We start from the raw sequence: 14,544 nt of genomic DNA, 5'->3' as shown, positions 1-14,544 counted from the left end.
AACATCCACACATCACGTTAACTACTCACAATGTTGTGAGCAGATTCCCTTTATGCCAGCAGACTGGAAGAAACACGTGCTCATTGACCTCACTCCACGTGTTCTGTGCACGGGCAAAACTACATGAAATGTTAGCTCTAGTAACATTATACCATTTCAAGTTAAATTGCATGGACAACAGCAAGGGCTCTTGAAAAAAAAGTGAAGAATCAATATCCAGCGCTGTGCTGACAAATGAGAGCATGCAGCTATGTGAATACAGTACATTCAATTCACAAACTTTGTCATGGATGGACAGTCTCGAGGAGTTTCTTCTTAGACATTGAACTTAACGCACAGAGTTTTGACATGTGTAAGGCATGCAGCACACTGGACCTTTAAGAGAGCGCCGTCCTGAAACCTGAAGCCAGGAGCAATATTTAATTTTAATCATTCCAGAAGTACACGTGTGCGACTCAGAGAAACATAATGGCACGGGGATACACCCCAAAATAATACATCTTACCAATGCATTCAATTAGGAAAGTCAAAATAATTCAGCATGTGTTAAAAACCTCCGCTGTCCTCATCACTCAAGCCCCTCTGGCCCGCTTGCTTTGGCCAGAACACCATCTATTTTTGGGTTAGTGGCTCAGAGGGCCACGGCGACGGAGGGGGCACATATCTCTGTCTTTTGCAATTGCACAGTTCTTCTCAAACCTCACTTTCCAACAACAACAACATATGCACACTGATGACAAACACTGATATTTATTTTTTCGCTTTGTGAAACCAAGACAACCGGAGCCGATGACATTGGTAAGGTTCTGTCAGGGGAACTGAATGCTGTGTGACGTGAGCAGCTGTCGTAACTTAGAAGAGAGCACATGCGGCATAGATTTTCTTATGTATTAGAGTAAGTACGAGATTCTGTTCATTACAGCAGTGGTTTGTTAATGGAAATGTCATAATATATTTCATTATTATTACATTATTTAAGCCTTAAGCGTTATATAGATGTGCTTTTGCATTGCTTATTTATGTCTTAGGGGTAAATATCCTTCTCGTGTTACACTGATTTCTTAAAGCTAAAATAATGAAAGCCTTATTTCCCATTTATTGAATTTATAATTTCATGACATCTGATGTCAACAGATTGTTCAGGTTTGATTTGAAATGGAATATTTTAGTCATTGATTAAATAGTAAATAAGTTAAACTAAGTTAAACTGCTGTCCAACATGATTGTGCTGATTCATGATACATGTGTATCTATTTGTTTCTTTGTTGTTCAGATACAACCTCTAGACTTACAGTGAGAGAGCTTTAAATTGAGACAAGATGGATCTTACAGCCAAACATGGTCTGGTGCTCCTCGACCAACTGAGGAAGATGAGGGAGACGGAGCATCTGACAGATGTTGTATTAGTTGCTGAAGGTATCAGCTTTCCCTGTCACCGGGTTGTTCTTGCTGCCTTTAGCCCATATTTCCGTGTTATGTTCACATGTGGCCTGCGTGAATGCAACAATAGGGAAATATTCCTGCGCGACACCCCTGCAGACAGTCTAGCCCTTCTCTTGAACTACATGTACTGCTCAGATCTTCCTCTTACTAATTCCAACGTACAAGGCATCTCCATTGCTGCGTTCCTCTTGCAAATGGACGATGTCTTCAAACGCTGTCAGCAGCACATGACCGAGAACATGGATGCCTCCAACTGCCTTGGTGTGTACTACTTTGCCCGTGATCTTAGTGCAGAGGACCTTGCAGATTACGCTCAGCACTTCTTGAGGCAGCACTTTGTTCAGGTCTGCCAAAATGAGGAGGTCCTGGAACTGGAGGCACATCAGCTGGGAAAGCTTCTGGCTTCCGACGACCTGAACGTTTCTCGAGAGGAGACCATCCTGGATGTGGTCCTTTGTTGGGTCAAACACAGAACTCCGTTGGATGGAGAGATCCGTATCCTCCACCTACCAGAGCTCTTGAGAAAGGTTCGTCTGCCACTGATAAACCCAGATTATCTAAGGGAAGCAAAGAATAGGAATACAGCTCTGCTGGGTGATAGTGAGTGTCTGGAGATACTCAACGAAGCCTTGGAGGCCACAGCAATGCATCCCTCAGCTGTACCGCGCAAACTAAAGCTCCGGTACGGCATGGAGACAACAGATCTGCTTCTTTGCATTGGTAACGACGGAGGTGGAATCCGGTCAAGATGCGGCAGCTACGCCGAGCGCAGCTTTTGCTTTGCCCCATCCACAGGGCGGACCCACTACATAACTTCACCTCGTTACGGAGAGGTTCTTGGGTATGTGTGTGCCGGAGTTGTAACTGAAAAAAATGACATTATCGTGGCAGGAGAGTTAAGTGCGCGGAGAATGTCCCGGCAAAAGGAGGCCAGTGTTGAAATCTACAGGTAGGAATTACGTGATATGATAACGTCGTGTTTACCTGGCCCACACAGATAACGCTGATTGTTGTCTTTGGCTGCCAGGTACAGAGTCGAGGCGCAGGGAAGCTGGGAACACCTGACATCGGCAGAGTACCGTGATTCATACGCTCTGGGTTCATTGGGTGACACGTTGTACCTGCTGGGTGGACAGATGAAGCTTAAGAAGCAGTTTCTCATCACTAACTGCGTGGAGCGATGGTCTCTGCAAGGCGGACCCTGGCGCAACGCAGCGCCGCTGCCCCTGCCATTGGCCTATCACAGCGTAGTCAGAATGAAAGAGCGCCTTTACGTGATGGGCGGCAGAACGCCACAGGTGACCTTGATACATGTGATTATATTAAAAAAATGCAGTCCATGTGGTTTTTGGTGTAATAGAGAAATGTTGATATTTTGGGCTGTGCTGCTCTGTAACTCTTCTATGACACCTGCTCTCCTTTCATCCGCATCTAGTCATACTGGATGGATGACGAGCCTGATCGTCTTAGCAACCGCCTCCTGGAGTACGATCCAAACACAAATAAATGGAGAGAATTAGGGCCCATGAAATACTCCAAGTACCGTTGCAGTGCTGTTGTACTCAACGGTGAAATTTTCGTGATGGGTAAAAAATGATTCCTTTAGTTAAATGTAATCAAATGGCTCTTTTCCATTTCATAGTAGTTCACAGATTCACAAATACAATTTGATGAGATATTTTGCTATTTTGCAGGAGGTATTGGGTGTGAGGGTTCAGACCATGGGCAGTCACGCCACTGCCTTGATGCAGTGGAGATCTACAACCCAGATGGAGATTGCTGGAGGGATGGGCCTCCTCTTCCATGCCCACAACTCTCACTGCGAGACACTGCCTCAAACGCAGGCGTAGTGGGAGGCAAGATTTATGTGTGTGGATACTACAAAGGAGCAGGTAGGCAAATAAATATTACCCATGGCTGAATAATGAAAAGTGTTTAAGAGATGTTCGAGTAAATGTATCGCCATTTCTTCTTCTTCTTGACTCTTAGATCGTCACGATGACATCACGAAAGACATTTTGCAGCTGGATCCCTGGGACAACCGGTGGACAGTGGTGGCTCGGCATGCTCTGATGCATGACAACTATGATGTCTGCTTAGTGGCAAATCTTAACCCAAGGGGGCTCATGCCCCCACCTGCAGACTTAGTTCAACTGTGAGATCAAAATCTGTCAGGTGAATTACTTGAGATAATCAAATATTAATTGGTGATGCACTTATTTCTGGGCCACAGGCATCCAACCTTGCAAGCAGAAATGGTCTTACTGCACTTTTGGATGAAAGATTTGAAGATAATGATTTGCACGGTTAGGATGAGAAGAGACATAGAACTTGTAAATAAAGTATTTTTGTTTGTCTCACTAAATGCCCTCAAGATGTTCAATTTACTGTCCTGTCGGCTTTTTAAAGAAAAAGGCATATTAACAAAAATGTGTTTGCATTATGCTACATAGCTGTTGTGGTTTCAACAGACACTCAAATGTTTCTCAAGTATAAATCGGAAGCAGGCTTGCAACGGCTTTACAACACAGACAACCTACATCTACATTTTAATGTTTATTTATTGAATAATAGGTGGCCATATTGTGCAGTTAACTCAAGTTTAGTTATTTTGGAGGCTGTGTGGGCCCTTTAAAATTGTATTACATCAAACTGATATTTCAATTACCTACTGTAATTCTACCCTTTCTGATGTAAAAGGGTGGAAAAATTACTTCAATGGCTAATGAATTTAGAATCAAAAGGTGCTGATAATGGAATTATTCACAAGGATAATTTATTAGCAAAAATCACCAATGAATAATTTATAGAACAGCAATAGAATCCACATTAAACTGAATAGAAAGTATGAGCATTATGATAAATAAATTGGTTCCAAAATGTGTTTGCAAACCTTTTTATTTTATTTAAGTCCCCAGTGTGAATACAAACAGTCAGAAAACATTGAAACAATTAGTTCTCTGTGTCAGCAGATAAAGGATGAAGAACTCTAATATATATAACGGTTTTTGAGTTACTAAACGGTACCTTTCTGCACATATTAATTATACATTGTTATTTTTCAAAGAAAGAAATAACCTCAACCAACAGAACAATGGTAACTCGGAATTTATACAAATCGTGAGATTTCACTCCACTGTAATAATAAATAAATAAAAACTTCTCCAGGGCATCACTCAATCACTAAGACCTCAGCGTCTTCATCCGTGTCAAACAACTGCCAGAGGCCTCCAGTTTTCGATGGAGTCGCTGCCCTGGATTTAGCTGAGAGTTTCTCTGGTTCGATTTCTAACAGGCACGCAGAACTGTTGCTGTCCTGAGACCAGCAGCTACGAGGGGAGATGAGGCAGCCTGTAGCTAGAGATCTGATCGCTGTTTTTGGTGGCTTTAAATTGCCTTGGGTGAGACCGTCCTTGACGGTTTCAGTCTCCATGAGTGGCTGAGTGTTTTCATCCGTGACTGCATGTTTTCTCCTCCCTGAGAGCACCGGTGGACTTTTTTTGGTTCTCCTGTGTTTTTTCAGAGTTAATTTCCTACTTCCTCTGATGGAGCTCTGACCCCGACGAGGGACTTCAGGTTTATCTTGTTCAAGGTTATTGGAGATTGATGCAAGTGTGCTTTTAAGCTTTTTGCCCTGCAGATTATTCTGAAATGGCGGTTCTAGCCCTGGTGATGTCTGAATGGCGTTGTCCATCAATCTCACCGAGGTGGGTTTGGCAGACTGCTCTGAGACTAAGGTGCTGAGCAGCGTCACAGCCTCTTCAACCATCTTTTGTTCTCTCATCTGCTCCTCTTTCAGGCACTGTAGATCATTCTTTAAGCTTTGCAGATTTGAACAAAGGTTTGCTGAAGCAGAATCATGCTAGAAAAGAAAAAAAAGCTCATAGGTAATCAGAAATAAAAAAAAATCAATAATCTCATTGAATCAAAAGCAGCCATGATCATACACAAATATTTATATTCACCTTTTGCACCCTCTCCTCCAGGTCAATCAACACCTCTTTTTGGGAGGCAGCTTTATTCAGTAAAGTTTCAAACTGATGGGAAATATCACTCTGAAGACTGTTTAGCTTCGTCTGGACTGAGATGAATAAAAGGAGAGAAATTAACATATTAAACAATTTTGTTTTGTTGCACTAAATCAGTAATAAGTAAAAAAAAAAGGAGTAAGACCTGACAAAGAATAAGATAAATTGTGTATAACCACTGTTTAATGATGTCAAAGAGCACCATCTGCTGGCAGTAACAAATAACAACCTCCTAATATTAATGATTAACTTGTTACTAACTAGATCAATCAGTTAGGAAACTTACTTGTTGATGTAAAATCATCAATTTTGTCAACCACTGTTTGGCACACAGCAGTATTTTTCTCGGTGCCAGCAACCAGTTGGTGGACCTGAAAAGCGTTGGCAGGATTTTTCATCTAGAGATGATAAACTGTGTGCAACATTATCAATAAAGCATTAGAATGAAGCCAAACAGCACTTACATTGTTGAGAGCTTCACGAAAAGTCTGACATTCTTTGGCCAAAATATCACTGTTTAAGAAAAAAAAAAAACGATAAGACAGATGTACAGAAGTGTTCGGCTATTTATAAATTCAAACTGCATGTTTTAAGTACCCGTCAGCCTTTTCTTTTGCCCTCCTCTTATCCTCCTCAAATTGCGGTAGACCATTTAAATCTCCAAACAGAAGAGGTTTCAAGTGATAACTGTTCAAAAACTTTGGGTCACTCTCCTAAATCGCAAGACAAATAGTGTGTTTAAGGGATACAGGCACAAGCCAAGTTTTACACAATAACAATGAATATAGTAAATAAAGAACTATAATCAATCAGCAGATGATTAATACTCAAATTTGACCCCCCAAAAATGCAACAACTATAACTTAAAATTCTGGGAATCAGTATTTATTTATCTTTAATCAGACTGCCAAGAAAATAAAGACAATTAATACATTAGTCCAGTTTATTAGGAATTAGTTGTATCACTTTTACAATTTCTATTGTACAAATTATACATAAAAGTGATATATATATATATCCTCTCTGCATAAGGTGAAGAGGATGCGTCTCACCTCTTGCGAACTTTGCTGGGAGTTCCTGGATGACACGCTCATATCTTGAGAGTTGGTTTGAGAATTTTCAGGCCAAAACTGAGACCCAAAGAATAACTGAGAGTCGGTAAAACTGGAGTAGCCGCTGGTCAACGTGTTCCTGTTGTTTGGTCCACTCCAGTTGGAGGATTAGAAAGCAGAAGAAGAAGAAAATGATCAAAAAAAGACAACAGGAAAGATTCTGACATGTTTCACAAATATTATTACTTTACAGTAACTCCTATTAGACGTGACGCATCTTATCCTGAACTGTGAATAACATGTGAGTCTGTTGCTTTTTAAGCTAATCACCTGCTTCCAGTTGAGATGCTCAGCATTTCTTTGATGTTCTTAATATGATTCATTGTATCCGGTTACCTGGTTGAAGAGATGATTGCGTTATTTGCGTGCTGTGCCTTCTTAAGAATCGATCATTGTACCTGCTGGTAGAAGTACTGAAGACGTCAGTTAGCTTAAGCTAGCATCAGTTGTAAACTATAAGGGTTTCTGATTAGCTAATATTAATAAATCACAAATGACATGCAACCGATTATCAGTAAAATACTTCCATTTAAACTCAATTTAAATGAATATGCGGGAGATTAAATAGTTAACAAACGCTTTCTAAATGGACTCACGATTAGCAGCTGCTGGTGACGCAGGAATATAAACAGAAGCAGTGCGCGGCTGCGCGCTTTAGCACAAGCACGAGCACGAGCAAATTTAAATCTCCCGCCATGTGACCTTCCTGAGCCTGGCTAGGCTGCATTCAAGTCCCGTCGAAAAAGTCTAAACTACTAAGAGGACGAAAACAAACGTCGAAGAGTACTTTATTAAATCTTCCTAATTTCTTAACTTATTTATTATCAAATATGTTGGCTACAATATGTATATTTAATTCACGATTAATTAATTAATCATTAATTATCTTAATGATTTAATAAGTTCACGGCTAAATTTTTGGTTTGACGTGAACTTGGAGCTGGAAGGATAAATTAGGGTTACAAACCGTCAAAAATAAACTACTATATGTCTATGACGTCATTGAACAACAGAGCGATTTATATTACAATTTACATGAATCCAATGTCACGCCCCCATCCCACTCTGTGACCAATAAGCTGACCGAACCCCCACACTGCGTTGGGCGATGGCTGTCACTCAGTGCTGTTTGGGGAAGACGACGACATTCCAACATTCCAGACAACATTCCAGCATGGATGACACCGGAACGGATTCGGAGGCACGGCTCTCGTTTGCTGCCGAAAGAGCTGCCACAAGCAGCAATGTACAATGGACCCTGCACCTCTTTTAATGCCGTATACGTATGTACACTATTATTATTATATTATGAATAATGTGTTGTCATTTGCAGTTCCTTCAATTTCAAGCTTGTGTTGATATTAAATGTTTGAATTATTTAATTTCACAATGCTGCATTTAAACAGTTTTATCCACATAAAAAAATATGTTTTATTAAAGTCAAAAAAAAAAAGAAAAACACAAAAAAAAGAATTTAAAGGAGAAAGTATGCAGAAAAATCGCTCAACTATCACACAGCGTAACAGGATTTTATTTTGAAAAGCTTACCCGGAAGTTCCTGTGCTAAATGAAAACACTCTTCATGGCCACTTTCTTTTGGATTCTCTGGTCGAACTCCATGTCTGGCAGAGCTGCAACAATATAATTGATCATTTTTCTTATACATTTACAGCAGAGCGCACGTTCCGATCGATAAACAATATCGTTCGGACTGTATCGTGATAGACTGGTGAGTTAACTTCTCGTGTTTCCAACATTCTGAACGTGGAATTGATCAGCGTTGATTCTAAACACACCCGGTGATCAGTGATCGATCTGACGCTGACGTCGTTAGTTATGACAGGTGCTAGCTAGCTGAACACCTCCCTCGTGTCTGGTAACACGGACTTAGCATTTTGCGCATTAGCCACAATGCCTCATGCTTGAAGTTATTATTATTTTTTTTTTTTTTTTATCTCAACAGTGTAAACGTTTTAACGCCAAAACATGCATAAAAGTGTGCAATGTACGTTTTTAACATTTGTTAAATCCAGAAGTGGGTTTCTTTATCAGGATGTTCCAAGCTGTGGATTTTGACACTCCTAACCTTTTGGAAATGGGTTGGGAACGGGAAGGACAATGACATTTCTAAATGCAGTCTAGAATCATTTTTTTTAAACGCTTTTAAACATTAACTGCAACCCAGCCCTGTTTATTGTTTTATTTGGTCAGTTAACAGCATTTCAAGACAAAAATACAATAAATGTATTTGAATAATTGAGATTATCCCTATGATACAATAAATGTTATTATGACTTGATAAAAGTATGCGAAGGCCACAAGTTGAAGCAATGTTTGATCTCTTAATACAGTTGATTCTGATGTTCAATCAGCCAGTAAGGATCATTTTCCTTAGGACAAGGTAATGGTTTTTACAATGTGCCTTATCAACGTCATTGATGCTTACCTGATTCAAGTGTGTTTGGTGTTCAAGGCTTCTACTATGGCTCTGTCATTCCTGTTGGTCTTGGCTGCAACAGTGATTCTTATCAAACCTGAGACACCTGTAACTAAGGTATAAAATACAAGTTAGTCCAGCTAAAGGGACAAAGTGTATGTATGCTGCTCTCCTTGCTCTGGTTTGTTCACATGCAAACTCTGTTCTGTCTGTAGGCCGAGTGCTGCGGCGAGAAGCAGAAAGTGAACGTTTCATGTTCAAATGACACGACTCACTGTGAACCAGGTAATGTAGGTGTGTGTGTGGGGGGGGGGGGGGGAGAGAACAATTTAGAACCTTTTTGATGATGATCCAGATGGTGTAAATCTAATTAGGAGAGTAATGAGCTCTGCGCTCTCAGTTCTTTTCTAATTCAGACTGAAATGATGCTCTGGCTAGTAATCACTGCTTCTGATGTAAATATTGAAATAAATAATCAAAGTACATACAACTGATCTATTTTTTTTTTTTTTTTTTTATGGCTTCAAGATGTAATGAGCGTTTCACTTTTAACCAGATGATGTCATTTGCAATCTGGAGCTCTTTTGGAAGATGTGACGCTCCAATAAGCCACTTAATGTTCAACAGCTACAGTTTATTATGAGACAGTTAAGTGTTGTTTAAGTTGAATTTTTTTGATTTGCTTATTGTTCATTTTGAATTATTCAGGATGCTTCTTGCGTCTCCTTGAGAATGGCAAACATGTTTGCCTATTCTGTGACTCAGCAGCTGTGGATACGGAGAACGTAACCGTCTGCACCTACAGTAAGGCCCCTTTGTTTTAATACATAAAACATTTGTGTTTCCTCGTAGCATGCTTTTAATCTGACCTGTCTGTGTGCTCACTAGATAATATTACTGAGAGGAAAAATCACACAACTGTGACCACTGTCATTCCTAAAATTGGTAAGATATTACATCTGCAATCAATATGAGCCGACTAGTTCCTCTTTTATCATACTAGTTTCCTTGTCTTCACTGGCTGTTACTATGCAGATATTGGCAGCTGATATCCCCCATGTTTATGATCATCCTCTCTCTGCTCCGTGCTGTTTTTGATCAGGAGGAGCTGGTGTGGCTGCCTCTCTTCTTCTGGGAACTCTGTTGATCAGCTTGTTCCTGATCCTCTCTGTTGCTTCCTTTTTCTACCTCAAACGCTCCAACCGACTCCCGAGCATCTTCTACCACCGTAATAAGGGTAAATAAACACTGAAACAGCTTTGACTGCAATTTCACAGCCATGGTTTGGTTTTTTTTTCCAAAACCTGAATTATGTGTGTGGGGGGGGTGTAAATAAAAATTTAACGATGTTTTGTTTTACTTTTACAGCATTCATATTCCAACCAAGTGAGACAGTAAGTCAGTCTTCTTGTTTGCTTGGAGTTTCTGCCTTTTACAGCTGATGAATGGGTTTAACTTTGGTTTATTTGTCTGTTCTAGGCTGTGATGATCCCCTCGACATCAGGTGAGAAAGCCAAGCTGTCAAGTGAAACTTGAGTCTCCTCTTACCAAACATCTTTTATGATTTTGACAGTTTTAGCAATATTTGATTGAGCAAAGAAAAAAAAGGTGATCTTGAGCATTACAAACTCTTTAAAACCACAAACGTGCTCAGATTTAACTCTGTCACTCAACGAATAACTCTGATGCAAGTCCCCTCTTGTTTTTCTCACAGGATGATTATATGTTTTCTTTTGTTTTGTGTATCTGTTCAAGGGAGGAAGCCAAGATATGCGAGAAGGGAGAGGCCCTCTGCTACATCGAGGCTGAACAGTGCCAACGTACCCGCTAAAACAATCACCCAAGAGTATAATGTGTAGGTGGAGATATGGGAGTGCTGCGGTAGGTATGGGAGATTGCTCAGGAACTATGTTAGATTTCCAGTGTGACAAAAGACCAGTTAACTCCAGCATTAATGGCCAAACTTAACTGCAGCAGACTCTGCTGTTCTGTATTTATCAAGAACATGAAAACCATCAGTATCCAGTAACCAGCCTGTCGGTCTTCTCCAAAGAGTGTCCGAATCCCTATTCACACTTTTATTTGCTAATAAATACCCAAAGAAATTGCATTTGCATGATGTATGAATTTTCCCACTAATGCAGCACATCAGGATTATTTATTTGTTTCTAAGTCTAAACACTGTTTAAAGGAATTCTTTTTTATATATATATATTTATTGTGATTGTGTAACCATGCACTGAGGCTTACTGATTACAATCAACCAACTGAATAAATAGCAGCTCTTCCTCAGAAAGATCATGTCCTTTTAGGGAGAGTCGCTATGTTTGCTTTTTGTGTTTTTAATATTGCAGTTGTATTTATTATTGTTGAGTTTAAACGAGGTGAATGTCTGACGCATAAAACTAGGGCATGCAACACGAAAGATAGTCAGCTAGGCCGTTCTGTGCTCCTACACAAGTTAAAATAACCATTTCGGCCAGGAAGTAAATTTTAATTCCACTGTATATATATTCTTATATCCTTAGGCACTTTATTTGCAACGGATCATCAGATACTTTTCTAAACAAATACTCCAAATAGCTGTTGCCATATTGTGTGATTGATTATTTTTGCTTGTATTAACGGAAACATTATTGTTAGCATACTACTGAAGCCTTTTGCCAAATTTGTCTGAAGAACAATGCTTTTACTGTGTGCCATCAGTGTGATTACTGTGCCATGTTGAACTTTAAATGTTGACAGGAAGTGTGTTTTCACGGTGTGAGGAATTATTTGGGTATTTTATCCAGTGGCCTTCTCTGTGCACAAATCTAAAGGAAGACAAGCTATTAAGATTTACTTGACTTTGATGTTTGTCTTTTAGTTTTATATCTTGACAAGCCTAAGGCTGTAAAAAGTTATTTCCTTCTTCAGTATGTCAAGTCATGAAGTGAACCAGGGTAAGTGCAGCAATCATTCCTTTCTTTTTGTGTTGCGTTATAGAAAGCTGGCCGCTGAATACATGCACATATTTTTTTAATACAAATAACATGTTTTTGTAATGGTGTAACATATTCTAGTTTCAGTGTGTTGAAGGATGGTCTTAACATGTGATTAAATGATTTCAGAAATAAAGCATTTTTCCAGAGATGTTATTTCTTTCTACATTAAATAATTTGTCTTTAGTGTTGAGCAAAATTAAATTTGAAATGACAAATGTTTCTTTCAATAATGAGCAATATCCCTTACAAGGTATTTTGCACATTACTCAATGCAATTTTCCTGCTTGGTTGTCGAGTTTATTAATTGACTCCAGTCCTATCAGAAGACGATAAACGAGGAATAAGAACTTATTTTTTTACCTCAGCCGAGATAGGTTACGCAAAAACTGCTTTATGAATTTTCATGAAACATGTAGAAGGGCAGGCAGCAAGAAAAACTTTTGGAATGGGTCCAGATTATAGTATATAAGAAATTAAGGGGGAAAAGGGAGTCAGGAAATGTCAAATGTAATCAAAAATATGTCATTATTTAGGCTTGTCAGTTGGGCTGAATGCACAATAGACTCTTAACCAGGGAAACAGAAATTTGTCCCTGCCCTTGAATTTGTATCATGTTGATATCAGAATCATTAATTGATCAAACTTAACCACTGATAAATGTGAGTAAGGGCTGTACTTTAAGCTGTTGAAATGTCACACCTCTCGTAATGGAAAGACGGGTGTTTGCACTCGCAGCTACATGTGACTGAACGTACTCGTCTATTTATAACGGCTGGGTGCCAGGCACTGGTGTGACATTAGCAAGGACAGAGGGACATCAGAGCTGAAGTGTCCCCGCAAGAAGACCAGCCTGGTCGCTTTCGTCCTTCTGCCACAGGTCGGTTCCATTCCTACACATGAGAGAGAATGCATGTTAGTGTACAACGACTTCAGAATAGATATTGAAAAAGTCTAAAACCTATCCTGACCATTAAATGAATCTTGTACCCTGTAGTTAAAAGAGTGCAACAAAAATGGCCCAATCAAAAGCAACATTGAAGATACAATTTAATTGATTATTTGACGCAATTTAAAATAACTGCTTCCTGTATGAAATGTGCTAAACTAATTACAAGGGATTTTGACCTTCAAAAGAAACATGCTGCTGTAGCTTTAATGATTATTGAGTTGTGATTCCAAGGATGTGCTGCTAAACTCTGCCTATACCTGCATGCCGAAACCCACACTGCCCTTACTGATTTCTTTTAACAGACTAAAGGGCATACGAGGTGTCACAATGGATGATTTAGATCACACCATCCATATTGCAGAAGATGACTGGATGAGTCTCTATGAGGAGAGTGAGGAGTGTGGTCTGCTGCAGCCTTTGCTCGCCTGCGTTGATAACTTGAGCCTCAGCGATTCAGAGGACTCGAGAAACTCAAATTCAGTCTTCACCACAGACCAAACGGAACTGCAGCAAAGCCCCGCTTCAAACAATGCTGATGGTGAAAGCAACTCAGCGGGATGCTGCGAGGAAGATGTGCAGATGAATCGCAGCATTTCAGAAGGAGAACTAGATGGTTTTATGGCAAGGGATGGAGAAGGGAGAGAAAAGTCTGCTAAATGCATTGATTATGATGGATTGAATACCATTCACACAACTGACGACATCAAAACCACGCTGCAAACTGTCCAGCTAAATGCCCCATCACACAGAGAATGCACAGAGCTGCCAAAACAACACGAAGACATGCAAAAAAAGTCTTTCATGCGTGAACATGGACATCAGCCACATCTGAAGCTGCGTGAGCCACACGCTTCAGTGGGCAATGGCCTTTCACTAGCAGAAAAAGAGCGCCGGTTTGTGACCTTGGACAACGGCACTGCACGACAGTGGATAAGTGGCGTGTCTGTGGAAGAGAAACAAAGACCAAAAAGACCTTGTAGGGACAATCGCATGCAGCAAACTCTGGGGCGGGAGGAATTACGCGTCCCACCATTAGAGATCGATGATGAACCTGAGGGAGAGAAGGACACACAGTCAAAACAAAACGCAGCATGTTATGCTGAAGCACAGCCTCAGAACCTCCAGACAGGAATCGCTTCAGACCCATCACGGATCTCTTTAAGGCCCAAGGGGGGACGTAGTTCTGACAAACTGGTCAAATTAAATATCACTGAGCCAATGTTAGACAATAAAAAACTGGACCCGAGAAATTTAGCATCCACAACACAGGATGCTTTTAAAGCCAAAGAGCCTTTGCGTTTGGTTAGTGTGGAGTCTGATGAGAGTGGAGACGGTGCCGAGTTCCTCTCTGTTCACAGCTGTGACTCCGAATGCTACCTGTCTGCTTTTGAATCGGCAGAGGATGCTCAGCGTGTTCACGTGGAAACGCAACAGATGCAGAGCTCATCTGCGGCAAACCTCGCCTCTCCATTCAGTCCGACTCAGAACGCAGATGAAGACGACACACGGGACAGACAAACGCTGTCTTCTCCGAACACTCTCTCTTGCAGCGTAGCAACTGCTAACGATGACATTTCAGCTCCAGGTTCCT

The 14,544-nt window shown here is 40.4% G+C and overlaps 3 protein-coding genes across 4 annotated transcripts; 2 read left to right on the top strand and 1 right to left on the bottom strand.

Annotated features, from left to right (window-relative positions):
• The first annotated feature begins 712 nt into the window (after positions 1-712).
• kbtbd12 (kelch repeat and BTB (POZ) domain containing 12) lies at positions 713-4,325 on the top strand. Of its 2 annotated transcripts, none has more exons than XM_068742359.1 (6): positions 713-798; positions 1,274-2,392; positions 2,471-2,741; positions 2,879-3,029; positions 3,138-3,335; positions 3,433-4,325. In XM_068742359.1, the coding sequence occupies exons 2-6, from the start codon at positions 1,320-1,322 to the stop codon at positions 3,600-3,602; spliced, it is 1,863 nt and encodes a 620-aa protein (XP_068598460.1). In that variant the 5' UTR covers positions 713-798; positions 1,274-1,319; the 3' UTR covers positions 3,603-4,325. The 2 variants fall into 2 exon arrangements, with proteins under 2 accessions (XP_068598460.1, XP_068598459.1); XM_068742358.1 differs by lacking the exon at positions 713-798 and adding an exon at positions 816-895.
• Positions 4,326-4,452: 127 nt separating this feature from the next.
• Positions 4,453-6,882, bottom strand: LOC137898334 (interactor of HORMAD1 protein 1). The gene is made up of 7 exons (XM_068742361.1): positions 6,854-6,882; positions 6,524-6,662; positions 6,069-6,184; positions 5,936-5,984; positions 5,758-5,842; positions 5,409-5,524; positions 4,453-5,305 (listed from the first exon to the last, which is right to left on the bottom strand). The coding sequence occupies exons 1-7, from the start codon at positions 6,877-6,879 to the stop codon at positions 4,616-4,618; spliced, it is 1,221 nt and encodes a 406-aa protein (XP_068598462.1). The 5' UTR covers positions 6,880-6,882; the 3' UTR covers positions 4,453-4,615.
• Positions 6,883-9,065: 2,183 nt separating this feature from the next.
• On the top strand, positions 9,066-10,879 carry c8h1orf159 (chromosome 8 C1orf159 homolog). The gene is made up of 8 exons (XM_068742079.1): positions 9,066-9,137; positions 9,236-9,305; positions 9,729-9,824; positions 9,909-9,965; positions 10,123-10,257; positions 10,389-10,414; positions 10,500-10,524; positions 10,776-10,879. Exons 1-8 carry the CDS (start codon positions 9,066-9,068, stop codon positions 10,877-10,879), a joined length of 585 nt encoding a protein of 194 aa, XP_068598180.1.
• The last annotated feature ends 3,665 nt before the right edge of the window (positions 10,880-14,544 follow it).

This window comes from Brachionichthys hirsutus, chromosome 8 (genome assembly GCF_040956055.1).
Source record: "Brachionichthys hirsutus isolate HB-005 chromosome 8, CSIRO-AGI_Bhir_v1, whole genome shotgun sequence".
In the NCBI taxonomy this organism is placed as follows: Eukaryota; Metazoa; Chordata; class Actinopteri; order Lophiiformes; family Brachionichthyidae; genus Brachionichthys; species Brachionichthys hirsutus.
The sequence above is the reverse complement of the archived record's forward strand: the minus strand, read 5'-3'. Positions and strand labels throughout refer to the sequence as shown.